Source organism: Perna viridis, chromosome 1 (genome assembly GCF_037379345.1).
Source record: "Perna viridis isolate PV_CMFRI_1.1 ecotype Kerala chromosome 1, ASM3737934v1, whole genome shotgun sequence".
Taxonomy (NCBI): domain Eukaryota; kingdom Metazoa; phylum Mollusca; class Bivalvia; order Mytilida; family Mytilidae; genus Perna; species Perna viridis.
Window position 1 is genome coordinate 22,063,969 of NC_142445.1, and position 17,384 is coordinate 22,081,352.

The 17,384-nt window shown below is 33.2% G+C and overlaps 1 protein-coding gene across 4 annotated transcripts in view; it reads left to right on the forward strand.

The window, feature by feature from the left end:
• The first annotated feature begins 663 nt into the window (after positions 1-663).
• LOC148627790 (protein deacetylase HDAC6-like) overlaps positions 664-17,384 on the forward strand; it is a 44,831-nt gene continuing 28,110 nt past the window's right edge. Inside the window, exons 1-4 of one of the 4 annotated variants that reach the window (XM_088579026.1) lie at positions 664-737; positions 13,577-13,634; positions 14,142-14,289; positions 15,114-15,251. In XM_088579026.1, the coding sequence (XP_088435152.1) occupies positions 13,603-13,634; positions 14,142-14,289; positions 15,114-15,251 (318 nt within the window). In that variant the 5' untranslated portion in view covers positions 664-737; positions 13,577-13,602. Of the gene's footprint in view, positions 738-3,214; positions 5,487-11,728; positions 11,897-13,009; positions 13,029-13,576; positions 13,635-14,141; positions 14,290-15,113; positions 15,252-17,384 lie in introns of those variants that run through there. The other 3 variants (XM_088579043.1, XM_088579035.1, XM_088579052.1) reach the window with 3 other exon arrangements.

Below are 17,384 nucleotides of genomic sequence, written 5' to 3' on the forward strand. Positions count from 1 at the left end.
CCCTATCACTATATACCGATAATACCCCCATGCACTTTGCAAGTGGGAGGTGTAATAAAATGTTCTTAAAATGGTACACGGATATCCATACGGTGTTCGGGCTGAAATAAATACATGTATCGATATTTATGATTTAACTCATTTTATCTATTACTTGTAGACGTTGTGCTATCATCTTAGTACGTTGAGAGAAATATCTATTGATTTGTTTGATACGATGTTAATTTTAATCGCATTGTTTATTACTTTGTGATATCAAGTTCAAGATCAAATCCCGTCGGTTTTAAAAAACGAAAATGGCGTATATTTTATGGTGATTATTTATCATAAGTACCTTAATCTTATTTTGTCGATTCTGGATAATTTTACACAGTGTCCAAGTTATTTACTATTTAATATCTTGAGAATGATTTCACTCAACTGTGAATAGTGTTAAACGCGTGTTGCGGAGCTACATTTTTGTTGCTAGATTAATCCCTAGTTTTATTGACACAAACGTTATGTTGTCATAAATCGTATCATCCCCACAATGCCAGGGTTTCTGTATCCAATTTTGTCCACGGGGAAAGTTAATGCGGTCTTCATATTTTAAACTGACCTTCACTTGTTATTTTTAAGTACTAAGATTTTTCATCCGGAGTCCACACAAATTTGAATCCATAACTGTACCTGTACTTATAATTTAGTACCGGAAGTTGTCAGTAGCGGATCGGACAAACGAAATTTTTATTTTATGCGTAAGATTTTTCTTTTTCAGTTATTATTATTTCATTTTGTCTTTCATTGCTACCTGTCTTTCATCTGGTCGAAATCCGACAGCCTTTTAACAAAAAGCAATTGTATGCATTGAACGCGTCTAGGTCTCGGGTAGTTACTCACGACACTGACTGAGCTGAGGTGATTAAATGAGTCAGACTCCGTACACCACCAGTGGTAGCTGCGAAACGTAGCTCTAACTATTTTTTTTTGTATTTTCTGAACGTTAGATCGCAAAATAATAAAAAAAAAAAGATCAAGAGCTACGATTTCGCAGCTACACCAGTGGTTGATAAGGAATTCCAAATTATACTTGGCGATCGTAATGCTAGTAGTAGTATAACAGTATACTACACAATACTGGTATAAAATGTTCCAGTATTGTATTCTATTATTCTACCAGTATTGTGTTTTTTTTTCAAAAACAATTCTGTTGTTTTGTAGCATAGACCTGTAATCAGGGATTCTAGTCACTTGTGATGAGTTGTGTAATAACCTATATAGAACATTGCCATTGTTATTTGGTTGTTTGTGGCTAATGAATTTTCTCAAATTTCAGTATTTAAAATCGGGTAACTTTGATAAACATGTGGGGATTTTTTATTTGTCAAAAAACATGGCCGCTGTTACTAAAATTAAAAATAGACCAAAGGGGTTGAATTGCTGAATTTTGCACATAACTCAAAAAGATGGGTTTAGCTGAAATCCGGTTGGGGTAAAATTGTTCAGCATGATGGGATGGACCTATGCCGAAATTTTCGGAAAGATCCATTGACGAATGAATGAGTTGTGGATCCTGAAGCTATTCAGGCTCTCCAGAACCTATGGTTTTTTTTAACAAATGAACATTTTTCACATGTATCAGGGGTTGAAAATTTATCTGGGAAGACCAGAGCCCTGGACTTTTTCATCTTTTGTACACTTAGCCTGAACAATGTTTTGTCAAGTCCCTATCATAAGATATATATATGCAATTTTGTTTTCTGATATTCTTATGTATATTTCTGTGTTTGCATGGAAAATGACACGGTGTCAATTGATTCCATCTCCCGATCGGATGCCTTGTCATCAGCTTTCCGTTTCTGCTTTTTTTAACCGTGACATTATAATTGAGCAACAATATCTTCCTCAAGGGAAAACCGTAATATTTATTTTCCCATGGCCAGCAATACTAACCTTTTCAAGTTTTTTAGGACCCCTGCAGGTCCGGGTGTCAAAAGAAAAGGCCTGCAGCAGAGTTAAGCTTGTTGTGCGACTAAATAGTGCTCATCCGGGGGCTAGGGCGCTCTGCCCACAGAGCAACTGGGTTGTGTGCCCCAAGTTGTGGAATGGGGTACCCCTGACGTGTTACATGCTGACTCTACCCACCTCTCCCTATTTCCAGTGGCAATCAAAATTTCTCGACCTCATTGTCCCCATCCAATTTTTCATTTCATCATCATTTCATGTTCATTTTATCATCCATTTCATGTTCATCGTCTGAACATAGCTGAAATATTGCTGCTCGGGCGTTTAATCCCAACAAACAAACAAACAAATCAAGTTTTTCAGTAATTTCTAATTAAAACTAGGACTCAAAAACCATTTTTTGTTGTAGTACTTTCCTTTAGAGATCGAAAAATCACGATGGGAACAGAGGTTGACCATCTTTTTTTTCAACCATCACAAGTTTGAAGGTACCGGAAGTTTTGCATTTTTTTTGGTTCAGCACTCATTTGTAATATGCAGTCTTTTTAAAATTGCATGAACTATGCATTTTGAAGGATAAAAAAATAAACTTATTTTTTTTTGTTTTAAACTTTTATCCTTTAAGAATCTGAGAGAGAAAAATCATTATTACAAATTTGTCAGTACACCAATCTATCCTTTCAAAGTTCTACTTCCTTTCATCTGAATAGGGTACACGATTGGTCAACCTAATGCAGGGAAGAAAATACTACTATTTGCCCTCAAAAGTTTATCAACGATAGATCTTTATCATTCCAGCGCTTGATTGATAAATTTGTAGTATGTCAAAAATGCGTCTGATCAAGCGCAGGTGTGATTCAGACTTGAGAATGACTAATCAATAGATTGATTTAGTGAATATCCATTCTGAAAATAAAGTTATAACTATTTATAGGTCAGGGAATAGATCGGGAAACATGGTCCAAATAATGACAACAAAATATTTCAAAACAAATAATTTTTATTTTTTTAGATTTGCCATGCCCGACAGACTTATTTCATTGACAAACGGCAAGTCCGAGGTTCATTTTTTTAGTCCCGGGTGCTGGGCTTTAGGAATTTTCAACCCCTGTGTATCTGTTTTTCATCTGTAAATCTGTCATTTTGTTTTAAAACTGCTAACTGTAGTTTACTCTGAAGTAAAATTTGTGCATCTATTAATGATCAATTAAATAAATTTGCTTTGTTTGATATTTAAGGACCTCTTCATCTTAGAATCATGCAAAATGTGATTCATGGTTGGAAAGCCTCCAAATAATTTTATTTTTGATATTTTGATTTTGATTTAAAATGCTTAAGTAAATGTACAGTATAAGTAGCATGTGGCTATTTATATAACCTTTTGTTCATATGAGATATAAATTATATAATTCAAAATTAAGGAAGATAACTCTGTAAATGACACTAAAATACAATTTTTGTTTGATTTTCAATATGAATTATATGCTAAGAGCAGACAGATTTGAATGAATGATTATACATTTCATCATTTACAATGTAGACTTACATTTATGTATAAAGCAAACTTATTAAAAAAATAAAAATGTGAAGCCATTTTGGGATGTATCACTTATTACAGAATTTGCATGATCCTGACAAAGCCTACTACTTGAATTAAATACTTTCTTGCAAAGGATAGCAAGTGAACACTAAATTTATATATTTTCAGCTGAAATGTCTGCTTGGCTGAAATATCCTAGGCCAAAACATCCTAAGCCAAATAGTTCTAGACCGAAATGTCCTAGCCTGAAAAGTCCTAGCCTGAAATGTCCTAGCCTGAAATGTTCTAGCCTGAAAAGTCCTAGCCTGAAAAGTCCTAGCCTGAAATGTCCTAGCCTGAAATGTCCTAGCCTGAAAAGTCTACTAGGTCCACCCACCATGTGAAACATAGTGTGGGGATCTGATTGTGAGATACATGTAGTCATGCCAGGGTGATCAAATTCAAATGTCAGCAGTATTTAACACCAATTTGTTGCAGGTCCATGAAGTGTAAAGAATAAAAAATAATTTGCACTAATATTCACCATGCTATGCAGAAAAAACTAAAAAAATTTCAACAACCAGCCCCAAACTGAAAAAAAGTGATATGCAAGTTTATGAAATAATACAATAAGTGCTGTTAGGCTATCATAAACCCACCATATACATTTATCTAATTTCCAATACTGGTACAAAATACCAAGGTACTAATTAGATCTACAACAAATACTGGCATTGTATAAATTTGAAAAAAAAAACAATCACAATATTGCAATACTGGAACATTTTTTTATTCCAGTATTGTGCACAGTACTGATATACCAATATTGTGATCGCCAAGTACGGGATATCCATGAGAAATTTTTAATCATGTGTAATCGTTCTGATTTTGCTATTTCTAATTTCTGACTGACTTCATTCTCTTATTTCCTCCAAGTTTAAGACTATTTTTAGGGTTCATCATGTTTATTCTTAGTGACTAGTCAGAATTTCCTCTGTGCATGGAACACTCCTCTAAGAAGATGAGGATTGCAGGGTCAGATGAAATTTTGACTATGGTAGTTAACTCTTAACAAAAATTTGCTGATATAATCTGTCGTAATATTTGCATGAATTCTGAATGCTTGCATGCATGTAGCTTCATAATATGTACATGTCCCAAATGTCAAACGAACAGCTTTTAATACTCTACTAGGACCAAAGAAATGTTACATACTAAACCTCAAAAAATAAGCCATCGGTTTTTCAACCTCAACAAGTCCCCTCAAACCCATACTTGGGACTCCAAATACAAGTAGATATAAAATGGGGAGAACATATCAACAATGTATGTAATGAAATGAAGCTCCACACTAGGCATTTTCAGATGGAATTTGCAACACTGTCCAAAAAAATGCCATAAAAAGCTAACATTGTATTAGTCAGCTCAATCATGGAGTAAAGCTATCATTTGGGATCCATACACTCTAAAAAGAAAGAAACAAACTCAAGGCCATCCTAAGTAGAGGGGCAAGATTGATCATGAGAGACTACAAGTTAAGAAGCTCAAAGACCTGGAATTGACCAACACTGCAAACCAGAAGTCAGCAACAACGACTGATATTCTTCAAAGTGGTTGAGGGGCAGATATCAGTGCTCACTCCGGGTGATCTGATTTCATTCCATTAAAGACTGAAAGACAAATTAGAGCAACATCATACAAAACTGTGTCATAAAAAATACCATTGATAAGCAAGTCTGCAACAGAGCAATAGTCATACCACCATACAAAACTGATCAGTTCAAAGACTCATTATTTGTATGCACAGCAGGTGACTGTAACCACCTAGAGGACTTTATAGTGAGTGTACACAGCAGTGGACTGGAACTACATAGAAGACTTTATAGTGAGTGTATACAGCAGTTGACTGGAACCACTTAGAGGACTTTATAGTGAGTGTACACAGCAGTTGACTGCAACCACCTGGTGGACTTAATAGTGAGTGTACACAGCACTTGACTGGAACCACCTGGAGGACTTTATAGTGAGTGTACATAAATCTGAGGAGTTCAGGTCGTTGCTCCACAGTGAGCACAACTAGATCAGCGCAGACTGCCCCATCACATAGTAGCCCAGAGAGATTATGTGACACACCCATACAGATACAGAATACAAATGGAATTCACAATAAAGCAGTATAGTTCCTATCTAATTTCTGTAGAGAATTTATTTACTTAAAATTTATTTGTTTCTGTGTGGTATCTTTATAATTGTTACAATTATGATTAATGGTGAAATTTTAGCCATAGAAATTTATGTTATGAAAATGGTTTTATGCATTGAAACAAACAAGTAAAATAACTATTTGTTGGTCCATTTCATGATCAGTCAGGTTGAAATGAAATTACAGTTACATCAATATCCATGGTTGAAGGGAAATATACACTGAATTTCAGCTAAAAAATCACCACTTCTTCTTTTCATTGAGATTTGTGTTTAGCATTTGGTTATTGTATTATTTCTACACAGAATGATAAAAAAAATCATGTAACACTTAAACAGGGAATATTAAAGAAAATTTGTCCAAATGACAGTGAGTGCTTACTTCAACCCCAGATGCAGCTTCAATTTCATTGTAGCTGATCATGAGATTTGACAGAGTTATCTGTCCTTGTACTTTCAAGTACAGAAGTCAGTCAGAGATAAATTGAGTGACTTCAACAATTTATTTTAATGTACATTACCATAATAATACTGTTACAATTTTTTGGTAATATTTTAAGGCATTACTACTGGCAACTGCTTTTCAGGCATCCTATTGATAATATAATTTCTCGCTTTGTTTTGCTTGGCAATCTGCATCACCAGGTATGGAACTAAGCTGTGCCTAAATGTTGTTACTGAAGCAATGTCAGAAAATTATTTAAATTCAGATGAGTTGTTTTCTGAAAAGAAAAGAAAGTCATGTTTGATTTTCGTGGTTATTGATAATTTGGTTGGATTATTCTTGATTTATAGACATTTTCATGGTTTTGCACATTATCCATAAATTTGATAACTTAAAAAGTACTTGTAAATTCACATATACTGTTTCTTGAAGCAAAAATTAAAGCCCACTCATGTAAATTATATGCAATGTATTATGATACACATACAATGAATGTGTTTGTTTTATTTAAAACACTGACACATAAAAAACTTATGGAACAACACAAATCGAAATAAACTGACTTTGAAGGATTGAACAATTTTTGTAAACTGTTTTTTATAAGTATTAATCAATTCTAATTTTATAACTTAGTTGCAATGAGGGTCTGTTTGTCCTGCGTAACTCTTCTTTCCAGGATTTTGAAAGCTTTAGTCACTTTTGCGTGAGAAAATGACGATCTTTTTATATACCCAATTGGTTCATGTATTTGATGTAGAGATTGTTAAAGGATAAAACTTGATTCAATATATATCACACTGTTACCTTCATTTCTATCTGAGCAGTCAAAATTCATTGACCACATACACATTGTGTACAGTGTACATGTATTTATAAGTGATATATTTGTCACTGACTGAAAATAACTTTCTGTTGTCTGCTGTGATGTCACAGTCCAAACGTCATTTGAATTTGCAAGGAGCCCCCGCCCCCAACTTGAATCACCACTTTTCTGGCACGGACCTTCATTTTGTTACAAGTTGTTCATTAGACATATTGAATTTTTATGGTAATAAATATACTTTGGGGAGGACAAGTTTTCTGGGCAGATTACTAAGGTGGAGTTACAGTAAAGAAAAAAAGCCACTTTATCAGTTAGGTTGTATAATTATAATTTATTTATTTCACTAATACGATTGTTTTTAATTTAAAAAAAGATCATGAGAAACAGTTGTATTTGGTGTTATATACACGTACTTGTATTTTCAGGTGTCATGCCACAATATTAAATCCTAATTAATTTCTATGTTGAATTCAGCTGTTTTTTTTTAGGCTAATAACCAATTTTTCTTTTAGTACTGATGGTGCTTGGTGGGTGTCATTATTATGGGGGACTCAATTTCAGCTTACCTTTGTCAGTGTTATTTCTTGCTATAAATAATCTCTGAAGTAAGAATGCCCACTGTTGTTACATGTAACACCACAGGGTTTTTGAACATTCTGTGGTGTAACCTTACTGCCATAAATCAATTTTACAGAGGACAAAAGAATTTGAAAAGCAATCCGAACATTTTGAAAAAATATATAGGTAGATACAATAAAAAAATACATATACTGGTAATCTAGGTCCTACTAGTATTAAAAATATTTAGAGACTTTTTGCTACTCGTATGGTATAGGTCACACTTAAAACTACCATTCTTAGCTAGCAAGAGGTTTATTGATTCTTAAAGAGTTATTACCCTTGAGATATCATTGTTTTCTGGTTTTTAGTGATGATTTGTTTATGCCCATGCTCAAAGAGTTATTTTCATGTCTGTTTATCATTTCTTATATGGTTTCTTATACATGCTTTTTATCCTTTAATACAATATTGTGCACATAAGGTACAGATCAAGGTAGATTATATGTTATATACATGTTGCTGCATTCAAAGATTCATTTATTACCCTATTTGTCCCCCATCGCAATGTTGAAGGGGACTAAAAAGTATCAGTATTCATCTGTCTATGTGTCCATCCATACGTCTGAACCTTGTGGATGCAACTCCTCAGAGACGGTTCATCGAATTTTGTTCAAACTTTGCAGGGTTGTTAGTCACCATGTGTAGTTGACCATATTTAACTGCCATTTTGATTCACCAAATTTAGGGGAGTTATGGGACTTTGTTGATTTTTCACTTGGTTCACTACAGGAACACTTTGTGACCACTATGAGACCATATGTAACCATATGTAGTTGATCATATTGAACTGCCATTTTGATAAGGCAAATTTTAGGGGAGTTAAGGGACTTTGTTGATTTTTTTACATGCTTTACTGCAGGAACACTTTGTGGATACAACTCCTTGTTTATCAATGAATGGTTTGTGGTTAAACTTTATATCATTGTTATTAACCATATGTGGTTGATTATATTGCACTGCAGTTTTATTCAGCAAATTTTATGGGACTTAGTGGGATTTATTTATAATATTCCACTATAGGAACGCTTTGTGGGTGCAACTCCTCAAAAACTGCTTATTTGGTTTTGTTAATTTTGTAGGATTGATAGTCACCATATGTAGTATGTTTTCACAAAGAATTTGGTTTGGTAAGGGCAAAAAATTGGCCTCAAAAACAAAGTCTATGTGAAGAAAATTTAATCTTGTTTCTCCAGCCCTTTAATGTGTTATATAGTTGATTTGATTGGTTTATGGTAATTATTTGAATATATATGGTCATATATGCCCTTCAGACTTGGCTAAAATCTGTTAAAAAGGCTGGAAAACACCAAATTTTGTGTAGTTTTTGACTCTTTTTAACAGTGCCCACATGTATGTTGATTCTTGTGCTTCATATATTTTGTGTATGATTGTCAGTTACGACTCATGTAAAAATATCTTGAGTCAACAGATGTGTGGCCACCTTCATTCAACACAAAAACCATCTTATAAATTGCAGAAATGTTAAAAGTTCAAGGTTTTTGTAAAAGTTACTTAATGCATACTGTTATTTCTTGAATAATGTCATAAATCTTGACAAAAACATCTTATTTTCAGTGTTTGTGACCATTTTACTACACTACTGCTACCTAGAAATCAGCTCTAATCAAATTTTCAAAAATGCCAAAATTATGAGGCCAAAAGGGGTCCCTACCAAACTTTCTCCTTTTACAGGAGTAATTGGGCTTTTTTTTCGTTGGAGGACATATACATGTAGCTGTGCGTAGCAATCTTGTTAGTGCAAAATGCCAGATCATCGTTCTCTAGTTTTTAAAAATTGCTTTCAAAGGTAAAATTATAAAATAGATGGTCCAAAATTAGTTAATTTATATGATGTTTCAGATTTAATTTAAACATATTTTTATTGCTCAAAGCACAACGGATTAGACAAAAGTGAATCACACTTAGGATGTCTTCTCCAATATACAATATAATAATTACAAATCTGTCGAGCATGCGTCATTTGTATAATAGTAATATTTTAGAAACAATAGGTACAAATGAAGACAAGGGGTTGATGAATGATGACGACATGACTTTGAAAAAGTACATGAAACAAAACACAAAAAATTTTACACTACAAGGAATCTTTTTGATGCTTTTATATAGTCTTGACTTGAAAATTCTAGTGTTTTGGTCATTTGTTAAATTCCTACCACCTTTGGTTAGAAGTTCAACATTAATTAAAGAGTTTTCTGGAAGCCAGTTCAGATCATTTATTAATGTATTTCTTTGTATGTCATATACTGGACAATCAAATAGAACATGTTTTATATTTTCAATTACAGCTCCACAATTACAGGACGGGTCTGCTATATTATTACAACGAAATAAATCGTAGTTTAGAAAAGAAGCAGAACATCTGAACTGTGTCAAAATAATATTAAGCTTTCTGGGACCAATTGAATAATGCGATGGAACATTTGGATTATCGTTTCTCAATCCAGCTTTAAATTTCTGTTTTGAGTCTACGTTTCTTAATATTGGGTCAAGTTGATTTCATTGCTTTATAGTTGAAGGGAAGAATGATTCAGTAAAGAATGTTAGTCTACAGAATGGTACAATAATATCTTGTCCATTCCGAAGGGGGTAGTTGGTAGTACTTTGAATACTAGGAGGGGTTATGTTGGTCAGGAAATTAGGTGCATTTTCTGGAAAATGTCGTAAAACATAGATAGTTTACGTAGTCTTCTTCTGTGTTTGCCATCCGATTTCTCTTTACAGAATATCAATTTTTGTAAAAGTTGGTAGACCTGTAACTATTCTCGCTGCTTCTAGTTGCAACTCTTCTAGTCTGTCTGAATTTCCATTCCCCCAATTGTCCAAAACTTCGTAAGCATACTCGAATATCGGTCTAATAAAAGCTAGATATAATTTGTTAAAGTGTAAAAGTTGAAAGTGTATATTTTAATTTACGAAGAATATTCACATGTTTTGATACTAGATAATATGTGTTCAACATGATTGTTCATTTGCCATCGCAGCTACCCCTAAGTGCTTATGAGACGTTGTCAGTGGAATATTTTTGTTATTTAAAGTTAAGTTAAAGGCAGGTATTTCAGTATTTGCAAAAATCATTCTCTGTTTTATCTGGATTGAATGACATGATCCATTTCTTTGACCAAACATCAAGCTGTCTAAGATCATGATCAATAGTACTTTTAATCTGTTCAGATACAGGAATGGTTTTAAATCCCTATATATAAGAGGGGTTCTTTAGACTACATGTACATGTATATTAGAATCATTGTGGTCCATTGTTTGTTAATTTTCCAAAACAATTTTACTGGTGGTGTTTTTCAGTTTCTTCTAACTTTATTATGACACAAAGATTTGTCTACAATTTCTCATGTGCATGTTACATATGCTCACATGATTCTCATGAAATTTTAGGCAATGATAGATTACTTTATGAGTGTGTGCAAAGGCATAACTTCTTATTTTCTCGCCCCGTGCAGGTCTGGGTGTTAAAAGAATAGGCCTGCAGCAGCGCTAAGCTTGTCGTAAAAGGCGACTAAATAGTGCTCAAAACCCTAGCCGGGGGCTAGGGCGCTTTGCCCACAGAGCAACTGGGATGTGTGCCCCAGGTGGTTGAATGGGGTACCCCTGGCGTGTTACATGCTGGGGTTGTCAGGCTATAATACGGAAAACCTGACCGCAAACCATAGTAGTGCACCTTGTTGGAAAAGATGCCACGTTCCTCGCACGTTAAAGAACCCTACTGTGGTATTTTCCTGGAGTAGGAACCATAGGGCTCCGCCACAGGAGGCTAAATTGCCCGACCCTACCCACCTCCCCCCATTCCCAGTGGCAATCAAAATTTGTCGACCCCATTGTCCTTTTGTCCCATCCCTTTTTCATTTCATCATTTCATGTTCATTTTATCATCAATTTCATGTTCATCGTCTGAATATAGCTGAAATATTGCTGCTCGAACGTTATACCCCAACAAACAAACAAACAAACAAACAAACATCTTATTTTCTCCATACTATATTTTGTGTGAAATATTTAAATCTGCCTAGAAAATTCTTTGAAATTTGATAACTTCCTTGAAAATGAAAATACTTTTTGAACCCTAATCATTAGTAATACAAGTGGAGTTTATGTCAATATGTACACAAGATAAAAAAACTTTCTGAGAAAATGTGACTTGCTATCACTGGAAATCCCGTTTCCTTAACAACAAGTACATTTGTATTGTGTTATTGATAAGTACCCAGTTGTAACAGCCTTATGAGTTGTTGTACCACTGCAAGCAAAAAGGATTTAATATTATGAGAGGGATTATTATTAATATTTTTGGAAATTTGTAACTTGGCAGGTATGATTTGGTCAGTCCATTTTAAATTTATGGCATTGGTATTATTCAGTATATTTTTGTACTATGGCGTGACTGTAAATGTCAAAGTGAAGAAATCTGGTAGATGTTCTTGTCTTGTAAATCTAAATCCTTATGATACATACATATATGTTGGATAAGTGTTTCAGTACTGATTGAATTTCATTTTTTTTTGTTAGAAGAATAATGTTTCTAATTTTTTTATGTAGATACTTGTGGAAATGGCAATGATAGTTTTACAGCTGAGCTCGTGTAAAAAAGCGATGTACTGCGACTCAATGTCTGTTTGCCTGTTAGTCATTCAGTTTAAACATACAAGTCTCTTCTTTTATATGAAAGCTTCTACTAGGAAAAATGTCTTTTAGAGGACTTTCAGGGCCTCATCTAGAAGGAGAAATGAGCAAAAACTTCTCATTGTTAGTGCTCACTTCTCCCATTTGTCTTTGGCAGGTATAAGTTTTTTTAATAGATTATAGAGACAAATATGTCAGTATTGTTATTTTTCAAATGTTCTTTGGAGTTTTTATCTAGAATGATAGAATTTGTACTCTTAGGAGCATCTTATCATTCAAAAATGCTTTTTGTTTAAAGATTTTTCTTTATGAGTTATTGTAAATTGCAAATGCAGCATGCTTTATAGATTGAGAAACAGAATTCAAGAATTTTTAACTGGAGAAAAAATGATGTGTATAAATCTTTCATGAATTGCATGTTGAAACTATGTACCAAATGTTTGCATTGTCAATAAGTTTTAATTTATGCTTATTAACTTTGTCTTGGAGGCATTTGAATATATTAGCTGGACATTTTGAATATGCTATACAGCATGCAAATTTTCATTATATTTGACCTACATTTGGATTAATTCTATCTTGTCTAGTGTCCTTCACATGTATCCCTAATTGTAGTAAATTTGATGTAAACATGCTAATTTACTATGACATGATATCTGTTTCTGCATGTTACAGATCACGAAACAGGTGTTAAACTGATTTTGTTTCCCCCCATATACATGTAATTGATACTGTGATGATATGTAAAGTCATACATTTTATTGCTGTGTCTGGGTGTAGCTCTCAGTAGGGTCTACTTATATAGAGGAATCAATTTCTAAGTAGTCTATAGTTTACTATTACTGATACATGCATGCATGTAAATGAAAGTATTAATTAATCAGATGAGTAGCTGAATGATTCATTATCGATGATGTGACAAATCCTGACGTTGTAACAGCAAGATTTAACACTTATAGGAAATATCACAGAGTCAAAAAGTCTGTAATTTGATGGTTTTGGAGGATGTAACTAATTTGAACAATAAGGCAGTGTCAAAAACAAGATATAGTCGTATTATATACCTTGTATTTGTTAACTACTCATGTGTTACTTAAAACAATAGCTTTGAATTCAGTTGACAATGTTCGTCCCAGAAATCTCTACATTGTACTGATTTGTACTCCTTGTGTCTGTAATACATCAAACTTATGAAAAGTAGTGCAGAAAATTAAGATGAATGGTAGAAAAAGACATTAAGACTCAGGAGTTCAATTTATTACCTGTTCTGTTAGGTTATGGATGTGACAAAGGACAGAAAAAAAAGGTGTTGAAGACTTGTTAAAGCCAGAATTTATTGTTTATTGCATTTTCATTCTATTTTATACAGAGATTTGATGTGGTTATAACTAAAGTATGGATGAAGATGGGGAATCAGAAGAACACAGGTTAGGTCCTTAATTAGTTTTTATTTTCATGAGTCTTTTTTCAATAAATCTGATTTTATTTACAGTTTCTCGCTAAAATATTCAACTTTTTTGTCCTTTTCTGATTTTAAAATGATTTTTTGCATTTAAAAAAATTGTTTAATTAAACAATTGTTATTCTATATTGTACCTTTTGCATTAATTTGTGGAAGAAAATTTGACATTTTCTGCTGTTGGTGTATGATCAGTGTTCATAATTTGAAATCTACACCAGAAATGCTAGAGGTTGTCTGGCCAGATATTTTTTGAAGTGTGACCATCCTTATATGATTGAGTACAGAAGAACTGAATTTTAACCTCTTATGTTCCATAGGAGTAAACTCAAACTCTATGATGAGATTTATGAATGAGAGTGCCTTGTATGTACTACATGTAAATATTAAGTGAAGTAACATGTAATACTTTCAAATGTAAGAAATCTCCTTGTGTATGGATATTTTATTTCCATACATGTATTTTTTGTACTAGGTATACAACAGCCATAACATTTGATGATCATATGAGCAGTCATTTCCACTCATGGAAGGAAGACTTTACAGAAAAACCTGAGAGATTTATGGAGACAATAAAGAGATGTGAAGAGTATGGACTTATCAAAAGATGTAAAAATCTCCCAGTAAGTTAATTGTATCTATTAGTACATGTAGGTTTCTTCCACCATTTATCTGTTTACATGTATATCTGCTAAATTATGCCCAAACTATCTCTACAATGGAGACTGTATATTTTTCTGTTGTGGTCTTTATGGAATAGATATCTGACATGTCTGACCTGACACCCAGATTTGACTTTTTTCTCCTATATAAGCTGTCAAAAACTTCAGAAATTTCTGTCTGACCCACTTTATTTTTGTCTGACATGTCTGTTGGTCAGGCGGTATTTCATAATGAATGCTGTCAGAAAAATTTGAATGAAACCTTACATATTAATGCAAGGCAATGCGGGATAGTAGAATTATTTATCAGTATTTTTTTTAGGTTTCTTTTAACTTACTGTAGTGTTCATGCATACGTTTATATTCAAAATATGTACTGACAAACAAATGCTGGTGACACGGATCAAGACATGTGATAGGTCTTGTTAAGAAGAATTATGCATACATTCATTTATTCAAAACTTCTTAATTTTTACTGCATTTTGTACAACTTATCAGGTTAAGTCCTATATAGTCATATATTCTATTGGCCTTAACAAGAGCCAGAATCTAGAGATGAGGGTTAAATGTTAACCTGCTATACTTGGATTCCTGCTGAAATTTCATTTCTAAAATATCAGGGTAATCATTTTACAGCACTTAATATGTCTACAAGATATTTTTAGTTTGGCCTTGTCTTGATTTAGGGTCACTATTTTTGTTTTTGGCTTCCTCTGAACAGTTTTCTTTTTTCTGCATTTTGTAAAGCTGAATTAGCAATTTTGTTTTTTTTTTTTGGTTTCCAGTCTAGGCTTGCTACTGAAAAAGAGATGCTGACATATCACACCAAAGAGTTAATTGATATTCTGGAGAAGTCACAACATTTACCTCTGGAGGAAATGAGGAAACTATCAAGAATGTACGACTACCTCTACTTTCATAAGGTACAAATAATTATTTGGAACAATATTATATGGGTTGGACATGGAATCCAGACTTCCTTACAGATTACTTATATTTAATTTAAGGAATTTATAGGTTGAAGAAAGAAAAAAATGTCTGTGTGTATACAAATAGTTAGTAAAACACAGCTTCAGAGGTAAAATAGGTAGTCTGCAGATGGTAATGACGGTTCTGGACTTAGATCTTTTGAAAAAGAAGGCTAAATTTAGATAGCCCATAGAACTACCATGAAAATTTTTCAAGTAGTCCTCTCCAAAATTAAGGTCGCACTGGACTACCGAACTACTGTTAGTTTTGATCTCTGACACAGTTTGAGGAGCAAGACAATTACTTTTTTTAATGTTTATTTCATATTCAGAAACAGTCACACACAACCTAACCAGTCTTAGTGTGTCATTCTGTTTTGCACTTTCGAGATAAATATTACCGATATATAGATTTTGCATGAAAGTGGTCATTTGCAAGGGTTATTTTCCTTGACTTTGTTTGATTTGTTCTATTTTAGTGGAAGATGAATGTAATTTAAAAAAAAAATACATATTTTAATTTAGAAACAACTATTGGTCACTTAAAATATTGCATGTGTAGACTTAATAATCATCCACTGTTGGATGGGTTTTTCTTCACAATGAATCACCTCTATCAAATGCACTGCTTGAATTTGATATGTACTCATACCTTAAAATACATTTAATTAAATTTAAAGATATTGAATCTGGAGAAAGATTTCTTGACTCCCTCAAACATAAATACTGGGCTTGATTTATGATATCTTGTGGATACTTACTGCTACATTTTAGAGTAACCAATAGGATCCTGGTGATTCAGTTGTTTGATTACTACTAGGTGTTAGTCATGGCCATTTAAGGAGGTAGACCTAGGGTAAGGGACACTTTTCATACAAATCATTGGAACGTTTGTATCAATCTCATTTAAGCATCAAAGTGACATTGACTGATTTCATTCTGTTTCAAATGAAAGCTGGATAGGCTTTCGTGAAATTGAATATGATACAAACATATCACTGATTTGATGAGTTATGTCCCTTACCCTAGGTCTACCTCCTTAAAGATATTTTTTTGATGTAGCCTTCTTTTATACTCAGCAAATCCAAACATCAGTGACTAGAAGGTTATTGACAATGCTCAAGAACACCCTTAGTAATTGTATTGGATATTTTTCCCTTGAATTTACCCTTAGATGGATACCCTTAGTGGAATATTGAATGTATCTCCCTATAGTGTAGGCACTCTATAACATTCTTGGGAGGTGTATGAATCATTTTCCTGTAATTAAGATGCTCAATAACAGCCTTAGAAGGTGTTTTGGATATATTTCTCTTTAATTAAGACCCCAAAAAAAAACATTTTAGGTGCATTGAATATATTTCCCTCTAATTTAGATACTCAATAACATAATTGGTAGGTTATTGGGTTGTCTTTGGAAGTTCCTGTAGGAAGTGAATTGCTTATTAACATGTAAATAGAATATTTTGACTTAGGAAACATATGACATAAGTCACTCATTAGAACGCAGATAAGAAAGGTAATGTATATTTTGCCTGAAAGTTTGGAGCCTGTTGCTCATCAACTTGTTCCTTTCATTTTGCCTTGACCTATGAATGATGGAGTGAGATTTAAGTATGACTTTTATTTGTTATTCTTGTACAATGGTCTTGTTGTTCACACTGACGCAAGTAAGATGAGGAAATAAAAAGGGTCATCATTCTTAGGGTCATAACTGGACTAGGAGGACATTGGGAAGGAGTAATTTGTCTTTTTTATTACCTTTATAATTGGATAATGTTCACTTTGTTCTGTGGTATTCTAGGTACACACTGACTGAAGTAAAATGAAAAAAAATCATTATTTATTACTGGACAAGGAGAAAATATGAACTGGGGATTTTTATTTCCTTGTTTGTTGTCAGTTAATTTCCTTGATAGAAACATAATGCAATATTCTGTACAACTTGTATTCTTTTTAATATTAATGTATGAATGTCATTGTAAATGGCTAATGAGGTCAGTGTCCAATGTATTTTATTTTTGTTGTACATCTCACTCCCCCACACCTGTTAAATGAATTAAATCTGTCTGTTAAGAAATAAGACAG